Source organism: Sciurus vulgaris, assembly GCF_902686455.1.
Source record: "Sciurus vulgaris genome assembly, chromosome: 10".
NCBI classification, from domain to species: domain Eukaryota; kingdom Metazoa; phylum Chordata; class Mammalia; order Rodentia; family Sciuridae; genus Sciurus; species Sciurus vulgaris.
In genome coordinates, this window is record NC_136470.1 from 75369200 (window position 1) to 75391204 (window position 22005).

General features: G+C 35.1%; 1 protein-coding gene across 2 annotated transcripts in view; it reads right to left on the reverse strand.

The window, feature by feature from the left end:
- The window catches only part of SNX4 (sorting nexin 4), a 66234-nt gene that overhangs the window by 32290 nt on the left and 11939 nt on the right, over positions 1-22005 (reverse strand). Inside the window, exons 2-6 of one of the 2 annotated variants that reach the window (XM_079156239.1) lie at positions 17405-17526; positions 14617-14675; positions 14316-14461; positions 8475-8522; positions 3385-3440 (exon numbers count right to left, since the gene is read on the reverse strand). In XM_079156239.1, the coding sequence (XP_079012365.1) occupies positions 3385-3440; positions 8475-8522; positions 14316-14461; positions 14617-14675; positions 17405-17526 (431 nt within the window). Of the gene's footprint in view, positions 1-3384; positions 3441-8474; positions 8523-14315; positions 14466-14539; positions 14676-17404; positions 17527-22005 lie in introns of both variants that reach the window. The other variant, XM_079156238.1, reaches the window with a different exon arrangement.

Genomic DNA, 22005 nt, shown 5'->3' on the forward strand with positions numbered 1-22005 from the left:
CATATTGCTTTCATATTTTCATATGGCTTTAATTTTCCCCACCCTACTATACTGAAAGTACATCAAACCACACAGATTCTTTTACACTTCTCTACAATGTATACAATCAACTACTACATAAAATAAAGCCCCCAAAGAAAAGGAACTCAATGAACTCTGGAAGTCTGAGTGACTATGAAAAACAATAAATATGTCAGTCTGCTCCTCACTCTTCTAGTTTCTGCACTTTCAGTTCCTGCCTCCCTGACTATCTGTGGGAGATCCTAATATGGTGCCTTGGACCTTTTGAGGAAAACTCACTATAATCTTAATTATGTGACTGCCTGGCCTGTTTTTGTATCTTTTCTTAGAGGTGCTGGAGATTGAACCCAAGGTCTTGTGTACGCTACTCAAGCATTCTACCACTGAGCTATATCCCCATCCCTTGGCTTTCTTCTAAAAGAAAAAAACTAATTTTATACATGATTTCACTGAGGTCATATGGATTTTCTTTTATTTCTTTTATTAATTTTTAGCCAAGAAAAACTGGCAACTAAAGCTATAGTCAATGAAACTTCTATGGGCAAGGCAGCACATGACAGGAGAGGTTATACTGCTTTATTTCTACAACAGACAGATTCTAAAAACTATGTAAGCTGGGAATGGTGGCACATGCCTGCAGTTCCAGTGACAAAGAAGCTGAGGCAGGAGGATCAAACGTTTGAGGTCTGTCTTAGCAATTTTGTGAGGTCCTAGGCAACTCAAATGAATAAATAAATAAATAAATGGGTTGGGGATGTAGCTTACTGGTTAAGCACCCGGGTTCAATCCTAGTACCTAAATAAATTAATTAGTTAAATAAAAAAACTGTGTCAATAACATGTTACTTATTTAATCTGGTTGGTATGCCATCTAGATTTTGTTTTAGTGGGCTTAGTTTATTTGCAATACAATATAAGGAACTCTGTAAGTGAACCTAAATAAAACTTGGACAGGAGTAGTGGCACATGCCTATAATCCTAGCAGCTTGGGAGGCTGAGGCAAGAGGATTATAAGTTCAAAGTCAGCCTCAGCAATGTAATGAGGCCCTGAGCAACTTAGCAAGACCCTATCTCAAAATGAAAAATAAAATAGGCTAGGGATTTCAATCGTCAGTACTAAAAACAAAAAAACAAATAACAAACAAAAAACTTGGATGAACTTCTTTTAAGAAAACTATGAAATTGATGTAATGCAAGACACTGAGTCCCTAAGGCCACATACAAGTAGAAGGCTCCAGGTCCTCCTCTTCACTGCTCTTAACAATCTAGTTTGAGGAAAGACAAACATGCAGGGAGCAAGTACTAGAAGAATCATTTTGGAAATCACTCTGAAACTACCATTCTGGTGTTCTAGATTTTATGAAAGGATAGAATAAAACTGTTTTGATGACAAATACTATTCTAATTAACAGTATAAATAACTATTGGGTCAACTAGATCTAGAAAAAAGATCTACATATTAAGAATGATTATAACAATAAGTAATGTAGACAATTCTCTTATCTAGGATACACTGATTTTATACTTAAACAACATAGGGGCAAAAACTGACTTGGTAATATTGGTCATATCACATTTAAAATTCTACATTTATACAGTAAAATTTAGCAATTCAGATAACCTCATAAAGTTAGAAAAGGGGAAAATTACACAATTGATAAAATATTTTTCATCAAACTGAAAAATATTAAAAATTTTAATCAAAAATATTAATATTAAACTAACAAACAAAAAATAATAACAGCTACATGATCCTCAAATGAATGTACTTCCACCAAATGCAGCTTAAGTTTTCCAAAACTTTTTTTGGGTGGGTGATTTATCATTTTAGTTCTTTATCAAGGGAACACCTCTTAATATACCTTGCAAGTATAAAAACTTCTGTGGAAAATTAAATGCATATTATTAAATCAAAGAAGTTAATTTGAAAGACTACTTACTATATGATATGACATGCTGAAAAATAAAAATTATGCAAACTGTAAAATGATCAATGAATGCTCATGCTGGAGAAAGGGAAGGATGAACAGGGGGCGCACTGAGAATTTTCAGGACAGTAAAACTATTTTGTATGATATTATAATAGTATCATCCCAAACCCCTAAAATGTACAACAGCAAATGTACAATAGCAAGTGTACAACAGCAAATGTGAACCTTCACGGAAATGATGGATTACCAGTAATAATGCTCTGTCAATATAGGTTCATTTATTGTAACGAATATAGCACTCTGATGAGGGGGAGATGTTGAGGATGTGCTTTCTGCTCAATTTTGCTGTGAACCTAAAATTGTTTTTAAAAAGTTTCATTTTTAAATGAAGCAAAATAAAACAAACAAAACCCTTCAGTGGTTACTGCCAACTTCCTAGTTACTAAAACTTTAAAAATATTCTTTAGGGCTCAGTGGTAGAATGCTTGTCTAGAATGTGTAAGGCCATGAGTTCAAAACACAGTACTGCAAAAAATAATAATAATGATGATAAAAATATTCATTTATATTTTGTATTCAAAATTTATATTAATAACCAGAGGCATTACTGTTAATGTCATGATTTACAAAGTCAGATATGATAGGTCATCAAAATATGCAAATAGACTTTTGCATATTTCTGATAAGAATTTGTACTATAGGGAAATTAATGCTGAAGGACTCACTAGAGAAATTCTAACAGACCTCATAAACTTGGTCCCTGTAAATGGAAAGGCTTCATATGTCCAACACAATTACAACTGAAAAGTTCCTATAACTGAACCAAACTGCCAGGTAAAGGTCCATATTATGAAGACCTTGAACTATCCACCAAATTTGGACAATAAGCCAAACCAAAACCAAATCTAGGTCTCATTCTAAGGAGTTATTTCTGAATACACTGATTTTCTTTAATGTGGAATACACAAAAACATCAAACTGATATTAACAGTTAAGTATTTATCATATGAATATATCTGCATAAAATTATTATGCTAGAATGTGTATATCTATTAAGTTTTCTTGGCATACAAAGTAGACATTTTATAATTAAATATACAACATAATTTTCTTAAGCTCTGCATATCTGACAGTCAGTCATACAAGGAAAAACTATGAAATTAAAATCACTTTCATCATTTTTTGATACCTTTAAAATTTAATAAATCTTAGAAAGAAAGCAGTGGTTTAATTTTATAAAACTTCAAGTTATTTATAACCTTAAATCCAATTAAGTTACCAAATTTCAAAATCAGTTTTAGATTTAAAAAGAATTTTCTGAAATACTACTAAAAATATTTGGCAAATAAAGTGCATACATTCAGAAATGAAAAATTAAATTGAGAGGCACCATTCAAAACAACATTGTAACTGTTATTAAAACAAAACCTTACTTGTCTGGGTTTTTCACTCTGAATGTTGCATTAAGCGCTTTTAACCTGGAGTCTGCCTGGAAAAAATAATTTGTTCACTTAATACAATTACATTTCAGGGTATAAAATTCAAACAGTTTTACTTTTCCTTTAGAATTAAGATGTTCAAGTACAGTTTTCTTCATATCAATTGTAAACACATTTAAACATACCTAAAAAAACAGCTTAGTAAATTTTTAGAGCACTTCAGAAACATGAATTTGACTGAATACATGGCATTCAGTGATTCCAAAGTAAAGCAACTAACTGTAAACAACAGTATACTAGTAGGCATATAGCTCCATATGACTGCAAATCAGAATAAGTCATGTAAGAAACATCATTCTAGCTTTTCACTAAGCCAAGAAAAGAAATGATCTGCATATGTAAAGCAAGTAAAACGATTGCTTTAAATTCCACACGTAACAAGGATAGTTCTCAGATGGAATACAGACAAAAGTACCTTGGGATTTTTCATTATCATCATCAGTATTTCAGAGGGGGGAAAAAAAAAGGAAAGGAAATACCTGTAATTAAAATAATACTGTATGACATAAAACAAGCTAGTGGAAAATATTATAACACAACACATCTAGCATGATGTGGTGGAACACACCTTTAATCCCAGTGATTTTAGAGGCTGAGACAGGGGACCGTAAGTTCAAGGTCAGCCTTGGTAATTTAGGGACACTCTATCTCAATATCTAAATATCTTTAAATTTTAGAAGGCCTGGGAATGTAGCTCAGTGTTAAAGCACACTTGGGTTCAATCCCCATACCAAACAACAGACAAACATCTTTTTCACATCTTTCCTTACTTCTAGATTAACTGCTCTCAAATGAAACAAAGGGATACACACTAAATAAGTTCACTGCATGAAGTGTATTCTTTACATCTCCAAATCCTAAATTGTCACTTTTAAAAAAGAAAAGTAAAGCCAAATAACTTTTCTGTCCAAGGTATAGAAACTACACCATTCATCATAAAAGACAGATCTATTAGGAATCACTGTCAAACTGTAATTTGCTTTTGAAAGTTCTCATCAGTTTTAAAATTTTATGTTATTTCAACTTCCAACTCACAACTACAAATACTCAATTAACAAGACAAATGAACGAAGCAATACAAAAGTATTATCGGGTCTATCCAGATTACTTGGCTAAGAAAATAAAAACAAATGCAACCAATATGTCACTCCAAAACTCAGCTGCCTAGAACTCCAGACTCCCCCCAGATACACAGGTATCTAAAGAATATAAAATATAATGCCAGGAATGGTAGCACACATCTGTAATCCCAGTGGCTCTGGAGGCTGAGGCAGGAGGATCGCAAATTCAAAGTCAGCCTCAGCAAAAGTGAGGCACTAAGCAGTTCAGTGAGACCCTGTCTCTAAATAAAATACAAAATATGACTGGGGATGTGGCTCAGTGGTTGAGTACCTCTGAGTTCAATCCCTGGTATTCCCTGCCCCCGCAAAGAAAAAAAAAAAAAAAAAGAAAGAAAGAATCTACATATTTGGTGTGATTCAGAATGATCTCATTTTCACAGAAATAGAGCTTTCTTTTACCAATCCCTTTGCATGTGTTAATTATATAATGAATAAGCAAAAAGAAAGGAAATAACATGTGACTGTAATTGAGAAGGACTTTGAGTCAAATAAGCCTAAACTTGGATTCAGGCTCCATCACTTGCAATCATGTGACACTGGGTAAGTCACTTTCTAGAGTTCCTCATCTAAATAATGGGAATCCTAAATAACCTCAAAGGTACTAAGGCAATACTCACCAAAATAAAACAATATCATTACAGTACAGTACCTAGCACATAGTAAGCATATATGCTGGTGATGATATTCAGGTAAGAAGCTTTGTTTTAGATTCTAAAAAGTTGTTTTGTTTTTTAACCATTTTGGATAGTCTTTCTAAAATTATCGGCTGAGGGTATCAAGCTTTGCATATGCAAGAACTCAGGTTTAATCCCTAGCACCAAAATATTTTAAAATTTACTTACAAAATAAAAGTATGTTCCTAAAAAGTCTTCTCAATCACCTTAGAGCAGGAGTTGCCAAGTTTTAGGCTTGAATCAGTATGTTTGGGATGAAACCAGGATTCAGTATTTTGGACAATCAATCCCAACAACTGAGATGCATATAGTGTACTGACTACATACTCAATTAACAGTATAAAGCAAGCATAATTTCACTTTTTCTTGAGGCCTCCACGTAATCCCTATAATAAACAACCAATACTGAACTCATTTTTCATGCCGTATGGCCCTGGAGGTTACAAAGGTATGTGAGGATTTGGCCTCATGCTTAATGTACCCACACTGTGCATCTGACACTCATACACTTGCTACCTCCTTCTCTGCTATCAGGCTCAGCTGTTATTGTGACTGTTGTTACAGTATGCTTGTCTTCAGTGTGACTCACTTTTAGATCTTTTTAATTTTCTGTCAAAATATGTTGCAGTCTAGAAAACAGCCCTATCTATCTGGAGTATAATAAAATAAATGAATACTGAGAGAATCAAAGTAGTTCTAAAAGTATAGTAGTAAGCCATGTTACATCCATTTGATTTTATGAAAAGTCAGTTTTGCTTAAATACCAGCTTTCAGTTGTGATTAGATTAGTTGTCATCACCAACACATGAACTCCAGGTAAGTAAAACATGACTTTACATCTATATATACACACACATTTATGTACATACATGGAGAACCTCATCTGTATGAATGTATGTACATATTTATGTATGTGAGGTTGCCCCTAAAGAGCCCATATCCTTGATGGAAGAAGGAAAGACATAAGAAATGCCTATAACAAAATAAGGAATAGAACAAGATATGCTGGTTTCTAAATTCTCTTCATAAAGGTTATTTCTGGTCTTTATTTCACTAAAAGTCTGATTTCATGAATTATTAATACTGTATATTAAGTATTACTTTTCACATACCTTATAAAAGTGAATCCAAGCTTTAAACTATAAGGTTACCCAAACAGAAAACATTATATCGAAATACTTAAATAGCAAGCACACGTAAGATTCAAGGCATTCTATGTAAACAGTACCATCTATAAAATGGAGAAATCGTGTTTTTTCAAGGTCTCCAAAGTTACAGCCAAACACTGGGTTCAAGGACAAATCATAGATAATTAAATAACTAATGATTAAATATTTAAATTTTGTATTATATAAAGGGAATTCACCAAAATAACTGTATTTTAGTGGGGTTTTCCCCCTTTTTATTAGCTTCTAACATATCTTGGACTATTTTTCAGAAGCCCCTATTAAAATAAAGAATAATTTTTTTTAAGTTTCAAGTTATTTCAAGTCCATCCGTAAAGTAAATTTCCACCACTCCCTCTAAGTATCATAAAGTAATGAGTTTCAATCAAGAAAATTGTCATTTTTTAATGTATATCTGCCAACAAAATATTTATAAATCAAAATCCATTCACGACAAAATTAAAAACTTGATTATATTGTCTGTGTAGGAAAATAATTTTCTCATTTAGTTTTGTGCTAAATTTCAAATACCTATATACCAATGAATAAAGGTCTGGGAGGTATTTTTTAAATGAATGAATACATTTTTTTCTTCTTACTGGATATATTGTAATAAACTATCATGTGAATCATTTATCAATTTGTATGCTATGAACAGGCTGAGTATATTGGTTTTTATGCAAGTAATAGATTTTATCTAAAAATTTATAACATGGAGATGGGTATGGTGGTGCATGCGTATGGTCCCAACAGCTCAGGTGGCTGAGGCAGGAGGATCACAATTTCAAAGCCAGTCTCAGCAACTTAGTAAGACCCTAAACAACTGAGCAAGACCCTGTCTCAATATATAAAAAGGGCTGGGGATGTGGCTCGTTAAGTGCCCCTGGGTTCAATCCCTGGTACAAAAAAATATATATATAACATGGAACACTGCTTCCATGACAATGTGAAGAAACCTACACAGAATTCATTATCAACATTCATATACTGTCACTTCAATTCTATAAAAAACATGGAATGCTTCATGAAGTTACGTCATGAAGTTACGTCATAAGCATATGATGCTAAAATGAGCATCAGGTTGAATATCTCTTATTTGAAATGCTTGGGACCAAAAGTCTATTAGATTTTAGAGTTTTTTGGGTGTCAGAATATTTTTCATTCACTATGGTTGAACATCCCTCATCTCAAAATCCAAACTATTCCTAAATCCAAAATGTATCAAGTGGCATTGCTCAACTGGAGTTTCAAGCATTTCAGATTTCAGAATACTTTGAATTTCAGATTTTACGGATGTTCAATCTTGATTATGTGAATTTATATTGTCTACCTACCTACTCAGTTTACATGAGACAGAAATTTTTTAAATGTTTCTAATAACCTATGATAGATTTGTTTGGGGAAAGAGTTAGAAAGCAGAGTGGATTAGGGTAGCCATCTCACGACCACCATTTTCAAATCCTCAATTTTCAGATAACAAACATTAATTCTAATGATTAAACTTGAAAAAACTGTATAAAAACTAAATAAGCATTTATCACCTAAAAGATGCTCTTTCAAAATGACTCCTATGTAAATTTCAAGCTGGCCACCATGTCCTAACTGATAGAAGCAACATGAGCCAGAACTCATCTTTGAGTTTACTAAAGTGAGAAAATCCAAGTTAGACTCTTCAGAAGTACCTTTCACTGCTACTAGTGATCAATTATAGGAGGCAGAGGTGCACATGAAAATGGTCAGGAAAAAGGAAAGAAAAAGATGTCAAAGTATGTTTATACTGTGGGGAAAAAAATCTATAGCCCATATTTAGATTACTGCTTCAAACTGCTCTTTTTTAGTAGAATTAAATTAATAAATATGACCATTATAGTCCAACTAGTAATGAACCTTACACAATCAAAAGTGAACTGCAGTGTTTCTTTAAAGACCGTACAAATGATATTAGATGCAAAGCTGATTTCTGACACATACTCATTAAACAAATGAATAAACCCAGTACCCATTAAGAGCATGGCATTGTACTATAAAGAAATGTGATAAATTATTTATAAAGACACACTTACCTTCAACTGAAACCCAGTTTCATTCACAGTTTCCTTCCAGTTACCTTCCTAAAAATTAATTTTAGAAATCATTAATGCAAAGTAAAACAATACATAAGGAATATTCCAAATTAAATAAAAAGTTTTATTTTGTTCTTATTTCAAGGGAAATGGTAGAGAAAGTTCATAAAAACTCTTTCATTACAAAATTAAACATACATGTTTATCAACATGTTGTTAATAAACATTAAACAAGGGGCTGGAGTTGTAGCTCAGTGGTAGAATGCTTGCCTAGCATGTGTGAGGCACTGGATTCAATCCTTGGCATCGCATATAAATAAATAAAATAAAGGTTTTGTGTCCATCTACAACTAAAAAAAATTAAACATACAAGTCAGATTTCAAAAGATAATCAGAACATGGGCCCAAGATTTTAGAGATTAAAGCTTTGAAAAACTGAAGACTAAGTTTGATATCATTTAAATGATACCAAAAATATGGTCTTTAGTATCTTCAATTACATATAAAAATGCTAGCCAAGGGCTGGGGTTGTAGCTCAGTGGTAAAGCTCTTGCCTAGCATGCGTGAGGTACTGAGTTTAATTCTCAGCACTGCATATAAATAAATAAAATAAAGGCCCACTGACAACTAAAATAAATAAATAGAAAATAAAAGTGCTAGCCAAAAGAATGATATAATTCAATAATAAAACAATACAATAATTCCAAACCAAACCCAATACATTGCATATAAAACGTTGCTCCAAAATCATCCTTAAAAATAAGCATTATAACCAGGTGTGGTGCCTCACGCCTTTTTTCACAGTGACTCTGGAGGCTGAGAGCGATGAACTATAAATTTCAATCTAGCCTCAGCAACTTAGGGAGACCCCAAGCAACATAGTAAGATCCTGTTTCAAAATAAAAAAATAAAAAGAGCTGGCACATGCCTGCAATCCTAGCAGGTTGGGTTGCAGAGGCAGGAGGATGGCAGGTTTGAAGCCAGTCTCAGCAACTTAGCAAGACCCTGCCTCAAAATAAAAAATAAAATAGGGCTGGGGATGTGGCTCAGTGGTTATACACCCTTGAGTTCAATCCCTGGTACCAAAAAAAAAAAAAAAGGCTGGAGTATGCCTCAGTGATGACACAGCCCTGGATTTGATCCCAGTAAAAATAAATAAATAAATGAAATAAAATAAATAAATAAGCATTCTAGCTGGCCCACATCAGTAATCTCAGCACCTTGAGAAGCTAAGGCAGGGAGTTTTTTCAAGATGGTGGAATAAGAGGAGGTTGCTTTCCCGGCTGCTCCATGTAGTGAAACCAAGAAAGCAGACAGGCAGCTTTCTCAGCGAGGTGGGTGGACCAAAGGGAGGGGCTCTACAAGAATTTAAAACTGGACATTCAAAGTGGATGGGGGACATAGGAGGTTGGAAATAATAAAATAAGTCAGAAATCCCCAGTGGCACAGCCACTGCCACAGCTGGGCCCGGAGTACCAGCCAGAGTGGTCCCTCTGTGAGCATAGTGGAGGGATAAGGGAATTGAAGCAACCCGCATTTTGGGGAGGCCTGAGGCGTGTCTGGGCATGCTGCATTTAGAGATCAAGGACGCTGCCTGGCAAACCTGAAAGATGTGCTGCACAATATTTGCGTGCAGGGGAAAGAAGCCACCACCTCTCCAGGCAGCATATGGAGGACAAAGGAAGAAAGCACTTTGTAGCCACTACTATGAAGGAGCTATCAGCTGAGGAGGCCAATTCCTGGCAAACCTGAGTTTGGCCCAAAATACAGACCCAGTAAACACATATTGCACAAAACAGAATGTGCTTAAGTGACCAGGAGAAAATCAAACATGGAGAGAGGTTTTCAAAGGGGACAACTGGTCGTGAAAACCCACCTGGCTCTATCCGCCCCTCAAATACGACTGTTTGCAGGACTGACTGGGAGAGATGCATCTGGCTGGCAACTTGGAAGAGAAGGGATGGGAGAGATTGTCTGGAGACTGAATCCAAGACCAGGAAATGTGGGGTCCACAGGTGGTGAAGGGGACTAAAACTTGGATCCTCCACCATACAAGTGAAACCCACAGAAAATCCCTGGGGTACAGTCTTCCAGTGTGGATCAGCAAGTGCTGGACACTGGAGGTGCGCTGATTTTTTTAAATCTCCAGAACGACTGGTATTCAGCAAAGAGCTTGGAGCCTAAACCCTGCCTCCAGGAATTCAGCCTATGGGATTACCTCTCTCACTCCAGCAATCCAGAGCATAGAGTTTCACGCTACAGACGACCCCACCTAAAACTGCTGAGAGGAGAAGATGAGAATCTTTTGAACTCCAATGGAAACAATTCTTTAACTTTTCATCAAGATCTTTTTATAAATTTTTTTTCTCTGTTTAATTGTGATCTTAATGGTACATTTATACATAGTCATGGTTTTTTCTCATTTCTAGCATTTTTGAAGCCAGTTAGTTTTTGTTGATTTATTTTTTGTGAACTAGCATATTTGATTAGTATATTTTAGTTTTGTTTCATATTCTTTTGTTTTCAATTTTAAAAAAAACTTCTACTTTATATATGTATTTTCTCCTACCTGTTTCCCTTGATTCTCTTTTCTTCTGCTAACAGCCACGCTCTATTATTCTCTCACTATTCCTTTAATATTTTACTACTTCTCTCCTCCTCCCTCATAATCATTCACCCTATATCACTTCTGTTCTCTTCCTGTCTACCATCTGAAATTATAAACCCTTTTGCAAACTTGCTGTTTTTATTGTAGGCAATAACTGATCATATCATTTATGTTTACTGTGATAATTAACATTGTAGACATCATAGTAGGAACTACTTGGTTTAATGCTATATGTTATTTGCATTGGCTGTTGTTATTGTCTCCCTCTAAACAGTAAGGATCTGGAAACCTTCAGGGATACCATAAATCCACAGGGTAGAAACTCTATTGCCTCACATCCACACTGTTAGATGGGTAGACACAGAAACAACATGAAAAAGCAAGGGAACAAATTGCCCCAAACAAGTCAAGATACTCCAATAACAGAATTCATCAACACCAGAATGGAAGAAAGGTCAGAAAAGGGGTTTAGAATGTGCATAGTTAAATTGATCTGTAAAGTAAAAGATGGTATAAAGAATGAAATCAGAGAAAAAATACAGGAAGGGAAAGATCACTTCAATAAAGAGGCAGAGATATTGAGAAAAAAAGCAGAAACCCTCAAAATGAAGGAAACAATAAACCACATTAAAAATTCAATAGAAAGCATCACCAAAAGAGTAGACCACTTGGCAGACAGAACCACAGGCAATGAAGACAAAATATATAATCTTGAAAATAAAGTTGACCATGGAGAGAGGATGTTAAGAAACCATGAACAGAACTTCGAAGAACTATGGGATAACATGAAGAGAACAATTTAAAATTTATCAGGATAGATTAAGGTGCAGAGATACAAACCAAAGGAATGCACAATCTTTTCAATGAAATAATAACAGAAAATTTCCCAAATCTAAAGAATGAAATGGAAAATCAACTACAAGAGGCTTAAAGGACCCCAAATGTGCAAAATTACAACAGACTCACACCAAGGCATGTTATAGTAAAAATACCTAACATATGAAATAAGGACAGAATTTTAAAGGCTGCAAGAGAAAAATATCAAATTACGTACAGGGTAAAACCAATTCAAATCTCAGCTGATTTCTCAACCCAGACCCTCAAAGCTAGGAGATCCTAGAATAACATATACCAAGCACTGAAAGAAAATGGATGCCAATCGAGAATCCTATATCCAGCAAAATTAAGCTTCAGATTTGAAGATAAAATAAAAACCTTCCATGTTAAATGAAAGTTAAAAGAATTTGCAACTAGAAAGCCTATACTACAGAACATTCTCAATAAAATATTCCATGAAGATGAAATAAAAAAAGAGTGAAAAGTGGCAAAGGGAGGAACTACACTAAAGGAATAGTCAATCAAAGGAGAAACTAATTCAAATTAAAAACTAGTAATAAACCAAATGACCAGGAATAAAAATCATATCTCAATAATAACCTTGAACATAATGGCCTAAACTTATCAATCAAAAGACACAGACTAGTAGATGGGATTAAAAAACAAGACCCAACAATATGCTATCTCCAAGAGACTCATCTCATAGGCAAAGACATCCACAGACTGAGGGTAAAAGGATGGGGAAAAACACATCACTCACATGGATTATGTAAACAAGCAGGGGTTTCCATCCTCATAGCAGAAAGTGGACTTTAAGCCAAAGTTAAACAGAAGGGACAAAGAAGGCCATTTCATACTGCTTAAGGGAATTATACACCAACAAGACATAACAATCGTAAACATTTATGCCCCAAATAATGGAGCATCTATGTACATCCAACAAAACCTTCTCAATTTCAAGAATCAAATAGAACACAACACAATAATACTGGGTAACTTTAACACTTTAACATGTCTGTCACCAGGGATAGATGCCCCAAACAAAAATTAAATAAAGAAGCTACAGAAGTAAAAAATACAATTGATAATTTAGACTTAATAGACATATACAGAATATTTCATCCACCAACAACTGAATACACCTTCTTCTCAACAGCACACGGATCCTTCTATAATATAGACCATGTTATGTAAGCTATCACATTATTGGCATACAACTGTAATATTACCTTAATATATTTTTAGCATCCATAGGGTATTTTAATAGCTCCCTTTCCATTAATATTAATTTTTGTTCTTGCTTTTTTCTTGTTTGATTTTCATCAAATTTTAGCTGCATTATTTCTTCTCTATTCCATTTATTTCTGCTCCTACTCTTATTTTTTCCTTCCTACTACATGATTTGAAAATGATGTTATTCTAGCTTCTTTCTGGTACAAGTACTTTATAAATGTTCATCTGAGTACTGTTTCATCCCAGAGATCCTAGTATTTTAAGCTTTTATTATCACTTAGTTCAAAGCACTTTTTACTAACTTTTCTTGTGCTTTCTTCCTGGACCTCTGAGTTTTTTATAAGTGCACCATTTAATTTTGAAATAGTTAACATGTGGGGGTGGGGTTCTATATATCTTGAGGTAACTGATTTCTAATGTAATAAATCATGCAGGAAACAGTCTGCATGATTTCAAATTAAAAACAAAAAAGTAATGGGAATGCTTTTTATATTGATGGTACCGGTTACATACATGTCAAAACTGATCAAACTGTAAACTTCAAATATGTGCATTTTATTGTACTTCAATTTTACCTCAATAAAGCTATGGGATTAAAAAAAAAAAAAATACAGAGAAAGAAAGAGAGAGAAAGAGGCTAAGGCAGAAGAATTACAAGTTTGAGGTCGGTCTCAGCAACTTAGCAAGGCCCTAAGCAACTTGGTGAGATCATGTCTCAAAATAAAAAATAAAAAAAGGGCTGGAGGTGTAGCTCAGTGGTGAAGTGTCCCTGGGCTCCTTCCCTGTACCAGAATAAAAGCATTCTACAATTTAGCTGGATGAGGTGGCACATGCCTGTAATCCCAGATATCTGGGTGGCTGGGGCAGGAGGATCACAAGTTCAAGGCCATCACCTGGAATTCAGTGAGACTCTGACTCAAGTACATTTTTATTAAAAAGGCCTGGGATGTAGCTCAGGGACAGTGCTCTCACCTACCATGTGCAAGGCCCTGGATTCAATCCCTATTACCACACACAAACACACACACACACACAAAGGGAATAAACATTCTACATTTAAAAAAATTGGTCCATTATATTTATACATATTAGTGGGACTCCTCATTTCTCATTTTACAGTTTAAAAGAAAAAAAGAAGTCAAATGAACATTTTAAAAAGATACCTGTGTTAAAAACAAATAGAAGATTTTGTCTCTACAAAGGATAGGATGTGAAGCAACTCTTAAGAGAAAGTTTTCTAAACCAATCCGTCGTCTTTCCACAAAATCCGGATCCATGTTGTCAGCAGAGAGTTTATGCCAAACAAATTCTGCCTAGGTGAATAAAACAATCATTAAGAATAGTCTCAATGTGGAGTACTTTAAACTACTGTCATTTTGCTTCTTACCCGTTTTTCTGGTAGAGGTGGTACAACAATATGTGGATAGTAAACTAAAAGATAGTTTCTCAACAACTCAAACTCACTATATCTCCTCCACAGTGAGTCTGTTAGGACACTCTGACCATCAGCATGTTCAACTGACCTGAAAGGAATCAAAGAACATTTTTTGTTACTTTATAAAAATACATACACATAAACAAAACATCCTCTAAAAATTATACCTCTATTGTTTACCTCTGTTTACTGAATGCTTATCAACCAGGCAGTCAATAAAGAACTTTCATGTATTTTTCAATAATCTATACAACCTGGTGAAACAGGGATTTATTATCCTCATTTACAGAAGAGGAAGCAGCTGCATGTATTTGCCCTGCCTATAGTCCCAAGGATCTATGGGTAAAGCCCTCAGATCCATGTGATACCAAGCCCTACTCCTAACCACTTTATGTCCTGTTATAGGAAAATGATTTGAACTCAATAATTGTATTAGGAATATTCTGAACACCTCAATCTATCATAATTGATTTTATAAGATGATAAAAGTCAGGCTCAGCTAGCTAGTCTTGTATTAAATAGAAAGTAATTTTAACTTCACTACTGCCACAATGAGATGACAACATTCAAAGCAAAGACCAAGACCCACAAAACCTCAATTCAGGTTAGAAATAAATTAAATGAATCTGAGTACCAAGAGATATGCACAAGAGTGAAATATCAGTTAGCTGCGAAAGTGTGAGGAAGAGAGGTCATAAAAATTCATCTGGGGGCTGGGGTTGTAAATCAGTAAGTAGGGCGCTTGCACAGCATGTATGAATCACTGGGTTCAATTCTCAGCACTACTTATAAATAAATGAATAAAATAAGGACCTATCAACATCTAAAAAAATATTTTAAAAATTCATCTGTATTCATCTTCAATTATAAAGGGCTCATATGTCTCATCTGTATACAAATTCAACTTATATTTGGGAGAAAGGGTAAAATCATATAAAGGATATTTTAAAGTATTTTGACTATTGAAGAGTCTTCCAGAAAAAGCATTGTTATAAACCATCAATCTTTTAAAACATTATAGGACCTTCTTATTTTCTAAGTATTTGACAATAATTTATTAATCCTCCAAGAAATGCACATATGCTACAATGTGCATAAAGGCCCAGAAGCTACATCAGTTTCAGAAATGTAAAACCTGAAAACATATTTATCTCATTCTATGCTCAGAACAATAGTTGCTCATTTTTTGGTTTTGTTCTGTCTTTCTGAGACAGGGTTATGCTATGTTGCCCAGGAGTGCCTCCAACTCCTAGATCCAAAAATTTCCTGTCTCAGGCTACTGAGTAGCTGGGACCACATGTATATACCACCACACCTGGCACAAGTTGTTTGCTTTTATTATTTATATATTAAGTTTACCATTAGATCTATTTATAATGTATTAATAAGAAGGAAACAAAATCTGAAATACAAAAATGTACAAGTGGCTCCTGTGGCAAAAACATGGAATTATTAAAGTAAAACTCATTTTGAAGAGTTGACCTAAACATTAGCTATAACTAACAACTATTCTAATTTAGGATGCCAGGCAAGGTGGCACAGGCCTGTAAGCCCAGAGAGTTTGGGAGAATCAGGCAGAAGGATCCCAAGTTCAAAGCCAGACTGGGCAACTTAGCGAGACCCGTCTCATAACGAAAAATTTAAAAGGGTTTGGGGTATAGCTCAGAGGTAGAGTGCTTGCATAACTTAAGGAAGGCCCTAGTTCAATCCCCAGCACCAAACAAACAAACAAACAAACAAACAAACAAACAAAAAAAAACCTCTAAACAACAAAAACCCACAAAACATAAGACAAAACAACAAAAAACTAATACAAATCAGTAGCTGAAGAAATAGCCAGGTTAATCTCAAGTTTCAAACTAGCTACCAACAAAACCTACATCTTATACTGGGCACAGTGGTGCATGTCTTTAAGACCAGCGATTCTGGAAGCTAAGGCCATCCTCAACAATATAGCAAGGCCCTAAGCAACTTAGTGAGACCCTGTCTCAAAAATAAAAAAATAAAAAGAGCTGGGGATATAACTCAATGGTAAAGCATCCCTGGATTCAATCCCTAGTACTCAAAACAACAAATGAACAAATTACATTTTGCTAATAAGTAAATAAATGAAGCCTATAACCAGTACACCTACAAGACAGGAAGAAAAATCTACTTAAAAAAAAAAAAGAGCCAAGTGTGGTGGTATATGCCTTTAATCCCAACGACTTGGGAGGTTAAGGCAGGAGGAGCAAAAGTTCAAGACCAGTCTCAGCAATTTAGTGAGGCCCTAATAAGCAACACAGGGAGACCCTGTCTCAAAAAATAAAAATTAAAAAGGAAAAAAAAAGGGTTGGGGTTAAGTGGTTAAGTGCTCCTGGATTCAATCCCTAGTACCACCCACAAAAAAGGTGACTTAAAGCAGGGTCTAGTCACTGCAAAATGGCAAAACACAGATTTCAGCGAAGCCAGAACTACCCCATTTATCAATCATTCAATGAATATTCAATAATACCTAACTGGTTTTACATGTAACAATCAATTTAACCTTTACATATAAGTAGATATTATCAACAGCACTTTTAAACAAATTACAAGAATTAAGGATTGATATACTACCTCCCAGGCATTCCTACCTAGTCTAAAAAAAGATACATATTCTGATACTCATTAAAAGAATTGATCTCCTATGAACAGGAATGCACATAAAAATCTCTCAGGGAATTAAGAATCAGTGACTTTGACCTTACTCAATCTCAGTCCACTAAACTATAGATAAGAGTTATCAGAAAAAGCTTTCTACTGTTTATAAACCTAAACCTAATTCTTATCACCAACCTTGTTTCAATGAGGTAAGCAGTATATGTTTCTTGCATGTTCATGGCATTTCTTCCAGTTCTCTTTTCGGCCTCTGACACACTGATTTCTATCTTCTTCAATCCAAAATTATTTTCTGTCATCTGGACAAAAATGGAACAACAACAACAACAACAAAAAAAAAAACTTTAAGATGCTACTGAAAAGTCTACAGCTAATTTAATAAAACCCATCATTGGTACATAATTCTAGATAGTTTCTTATATTTCTTAAGTTGTTAGGAATTGCTAAATGACAGCATCAAATGACAAGCACTCTTTATTAACATACTGTAGTACAGTAACTTTTTCAGAGGTATCTAAATAGGTACCATACATTTATTAAAATTCAGACATTCTGTGTAAGTGGTCAAGAATAAGTCTATGTAGAAATGGGTAAGAAAACATGTTAAAGATACTTTATACACAGATGATTCTAGGAGGATTGTAGAGTAGGAAGTGCCAGGAATCTGTCTCCCCATCTAGACAACAAATGCAGTGGCACACTCTGATATAAAATATTTGGGAACTCTGGAGTCTGAAGAAAGATTGCAACTTTCAGAGGAAGGCTTAGATGACAAAATATGGTTAATTAAGATCAGTTTCAGCCTGAGCACAGTGGCAGCTACCCATCCCACACCCCAGCCCTGTGGAAGGCAGCCGTGCAGTGTTATCTGGAGTAGCTTGCACAAGGCTTACAGGAGTCAAGGTGGGCAAAAAAGGACCTTGTCCACTACTGTTGGTTGCTGCTTCTAATCAGAGAGGAACGAAAAGGTAGTGGCCATTGTTGTTGAACATCCTCACATTGTTCCAAGCCTTCCCCTGGCATAAGTGACTTCTGGAGGGACTTAAAGGGCCAGGACCCTTCATTTGTCCCTCCATTTTTCTCCTTCTTAAAAGCTAGATGTTAAAAAACCTAGAAATTCAAAAACAATTGGATATGTGGGGGAAATTAGAAAGTGACCACAAACATCCAGGGAAAGGCTCAGGCTCAGAAAAGACCTATCAAGACTTTTAAGTTTACACTTCAGACTGATCTTTGGCACAGAGCCTGCAACAACCAAAACTCTTAAAATAACAACAAATAATAGCAAATTCTGTAGGAGGAGAATCTGATTTCCAAACATACTACATTTTTAGATTCAAAGATACTGTTTTCAACACTTAGAAGAAAAAAATCACAAAGCATACAAAGAACAGGAAAGTAAAGCTGGTAGAATGCTTGCCTAGCATAAACAAGGTACAGGGTTTAATTCCCAATACCATCATACAAACAGAAAAAAAAAAGTACAAAGAACAAGAAACTACAGCCCATTCTAAATAAATAAATAAATAAATAAATGCACAGAAGCTACTTCTGAAAAAGACCTGATTACATATCTACTAGATAAAGACTTTAAAACAACTATCTTAAAGATGCTCAAAGAAGAAGGAAATATGTGAAGAAAGCCAAGAAAATGATATGTGAACACAATGTAAGTATCAACAGAGAGAGGAAACCAAACAACCAAGAAATGCTAGGGCTGAAAAGTACACTAACTGACATAAAAACTCCCTAGAGATATTCAAAGGCAGAACTGAGTAAGTACATTTAAAAAATCAGCAATCTGGAAGACAGGAAAATAAAAATTATCAAGTCTAAGGCAAAGAAAGAAAGACAGATTGAAGGAAAATGAAAAGTGTTCAAAGGGACACTGGCAATCCCAGGAGAGACAGGAGAAAGGGGAATAGAGAATATCAGAAGAAACGAGTGAAAACTTCACAAATTTGGTAAAAGACACAAACCATAAAAAAGAAGCTCAACAAACTCCATGTAAGATGAGTTCACTGGGACACATTTTAATCAAACTTTTCCAAGTCAAGACACAATCCTGAAAGCAGCAAGAAATAAACAATTCATCACATACAAGGGATTCTCTGTAGGATTACAACAGGCTAAACATTGGAAACTCCAGAGGTTCCCTTCATATGGTCCTTCTACACTATAGTTTTTAATCACTTTTGTTTTTTTTAGTTGTAGATGGACACAATACCTTTATTCTATTTCTTTACTTCTATGTGGTGCTGAGGATCAAACCCAGTGCGTCACATGTGCTAGGTGAGTGCTCTACCATGGAGCTACAACCCCAGCCCCAAATAGTGAAAGTGTTGCCTCATATTGTACATTTTGGGGAAAGCCTTGAGTGTGAATCAACGCAAAAGTGCAGGAGAGATTTTTCTATCATGTAGACTAGGTATTTTTTTATAGACTGAAGTTGATTTAAAAGATAAGAAGAAAAAGACTGGAGTTGTAGCTCAGTGGTAAAGTGTTTGCCTAGGATGTATGAGGCACTGGGTCCAATTCTCAACACCACATATAAATAAATAAAAAATAAAGATCCATCAACAACTAAACAAATAAGTAAGTAAAAAATTTTTAAAAAGAAAAAGAAAAGAAACTCTGGCGGCTAGCCAGGCATGATGGCACAAGCCTGTAATCCCAGCTACACAGGAGGAAGGCAGAGGATCACAAGGCCATCCTGGGCAGCTTAGTAGACCCTGTCTTAAAGTGAAAAGAGGAGTTGATGATATAGCTCAGTGGTGGAGTCCTTGCCTCATGTGTGCAAAGTCACACATTTAATAATCAGTACTTGCAAAGAAAAAAAATCTTTGAAGGCTAAAAGGCAGTGAGTATTCAAAGTGTTAAACAAACCTGTCAACCAATAATCCTATACCTGGCAAAATTAGCCTTTAAAAATGTAGAAAAAAAGACATTCTCAAACAAAAACTGAGGGAGCCAGGCATGGTGGTGCACAACTCTATTCCCAGCAATTCAGGCGGCTGAGACAGGAGGCTTGCAAATTCAAGGTCAACCTCAGAAACTTAGCCAGGCCAGAAGCAACTTAGTGAGATCCTGTCTCAAAGTTAAAATTAAAAAGGTCTAGGGATATAGCTCAGTAATAAAGCATTCCTGTCTTCAATTCTGAGTTTAAAAAAAAACAAAAACCAAAAAACTAGGGAGTTTTTATATTTGCCCCTTAAGAAATGCCCAAAGGAGACAAGCAAGGTAAAATGAAAAAATATTTGACAGTAATTCAAAAATGTATGAAGGAAAAAAGATCTCACTAAAAGTATATACATAGATAATCACGAAACTAGTATTATTGTAAAAGCAGTTTGTAAACTCCACTTTTTGTTTGCTACAGGACTTTTTTTTTTTTTTTTTTTTTTTATAGGGGATTGAGGCACTGTAACCCTGAGTTCCATCCCCAGCCCTTTCATTGTTTTGAGACAGCATCTCACTAAGTTGTGTAGGGTCTTGCTAAGTGGATGAGAACTGGCCTCAAACTTGTGATCCTTCTATTTCAGGCTCCCAAGTTGCTGGGATAACAAGTGTGTGCCACTATGACCAGCTTCTACATGATTTAAAAGATAATAAATTAAGAAAAAATAATGGTCTAAAAACTAGTAGCAAAAAATAAATAAATAGAAACAAATAAAAGCTAACAGTACTCTAACTTTCATCTGTAACTCCATCTTCTGTTCTCTAAATGATTTAAGAGATTAATATATTTAAAAGTATTTACTTGTTTGTGTTTGGAAGCACACAAAGTAAAAAGACAGAATTCCATTACATCAAATTAGAGTGTCACAACCAGGTGTGATGGTGTACACCTGTAAGCCCAGGAGCTTGGGAGGCTGAGGCAGAAGGATCTCGAGTTCAAAGTCAGCCTCAGCAACCTAGCAAGGCCCTAAGAACTAATCCTGTCTCTAAATATAATATTAAAAAGGGATGGGGATGTGGCTTAGTGGTTAAGTACCCCTGGGTGCAAGCCCCAGGAGCCATCCCCCCAAAATAGAGTGTTATAACTTTAGGAGGTTAAGTTTAATCCCGTGGTAAACACAAACTCATTAATGAATACACACCATGGAAATGAGAAAAGATTCAGGCATTTCACTACAAAAAAATTATCAAACACAAATGAATATAATAATGCAAGAAAATAAGGACAAAAAAGCTATCAGGCATATACAAAACAAATAGCAAGAAGAAAGTGTTTTCTTATCAGTAGTTACTTTAAATAGCAATGAACTAAACTATCCAATCAAAAGGCAGAGATGGACAAAAAGCAAGTGGACAAAAACACAGGACCCACTATATGCTAGCTACAAGAGGCATCTCTACAAAGATAACAATAGACGTGAAGGATGGGAAAAGATATTCCATGCAGGCCTAGAGGTACAGCTCAGTGGCAGAGCACTTGCCTAGCATGTATGAGGTCCTGTGTTTGACCCCCAGGATTACCAAAAAAGAAAAAAAAAAAAAAATCCCAGGTATTACATGCGTTGAGTAACAAAAAAGGACAGGACTACCTGTATTTATATTAGTCAAAATAGGCTATGGGTTTTTTGTTTGTTTGTTTGATTGGTTGATTGATTGATTGGGGTGCCAGGGATCAAACCCAGGGATGCTTTACTACTGAAGTACATCTCCAGTTCTTTCTTTTTTTTATTTTGAGAAAGGGTCTAACTAAGTTCCTGAGAGTCTCACTAAGTTGCTGAGGATGGCCTCGAACTTGCTATCCTGCCTTGGTTGCCCAAGCC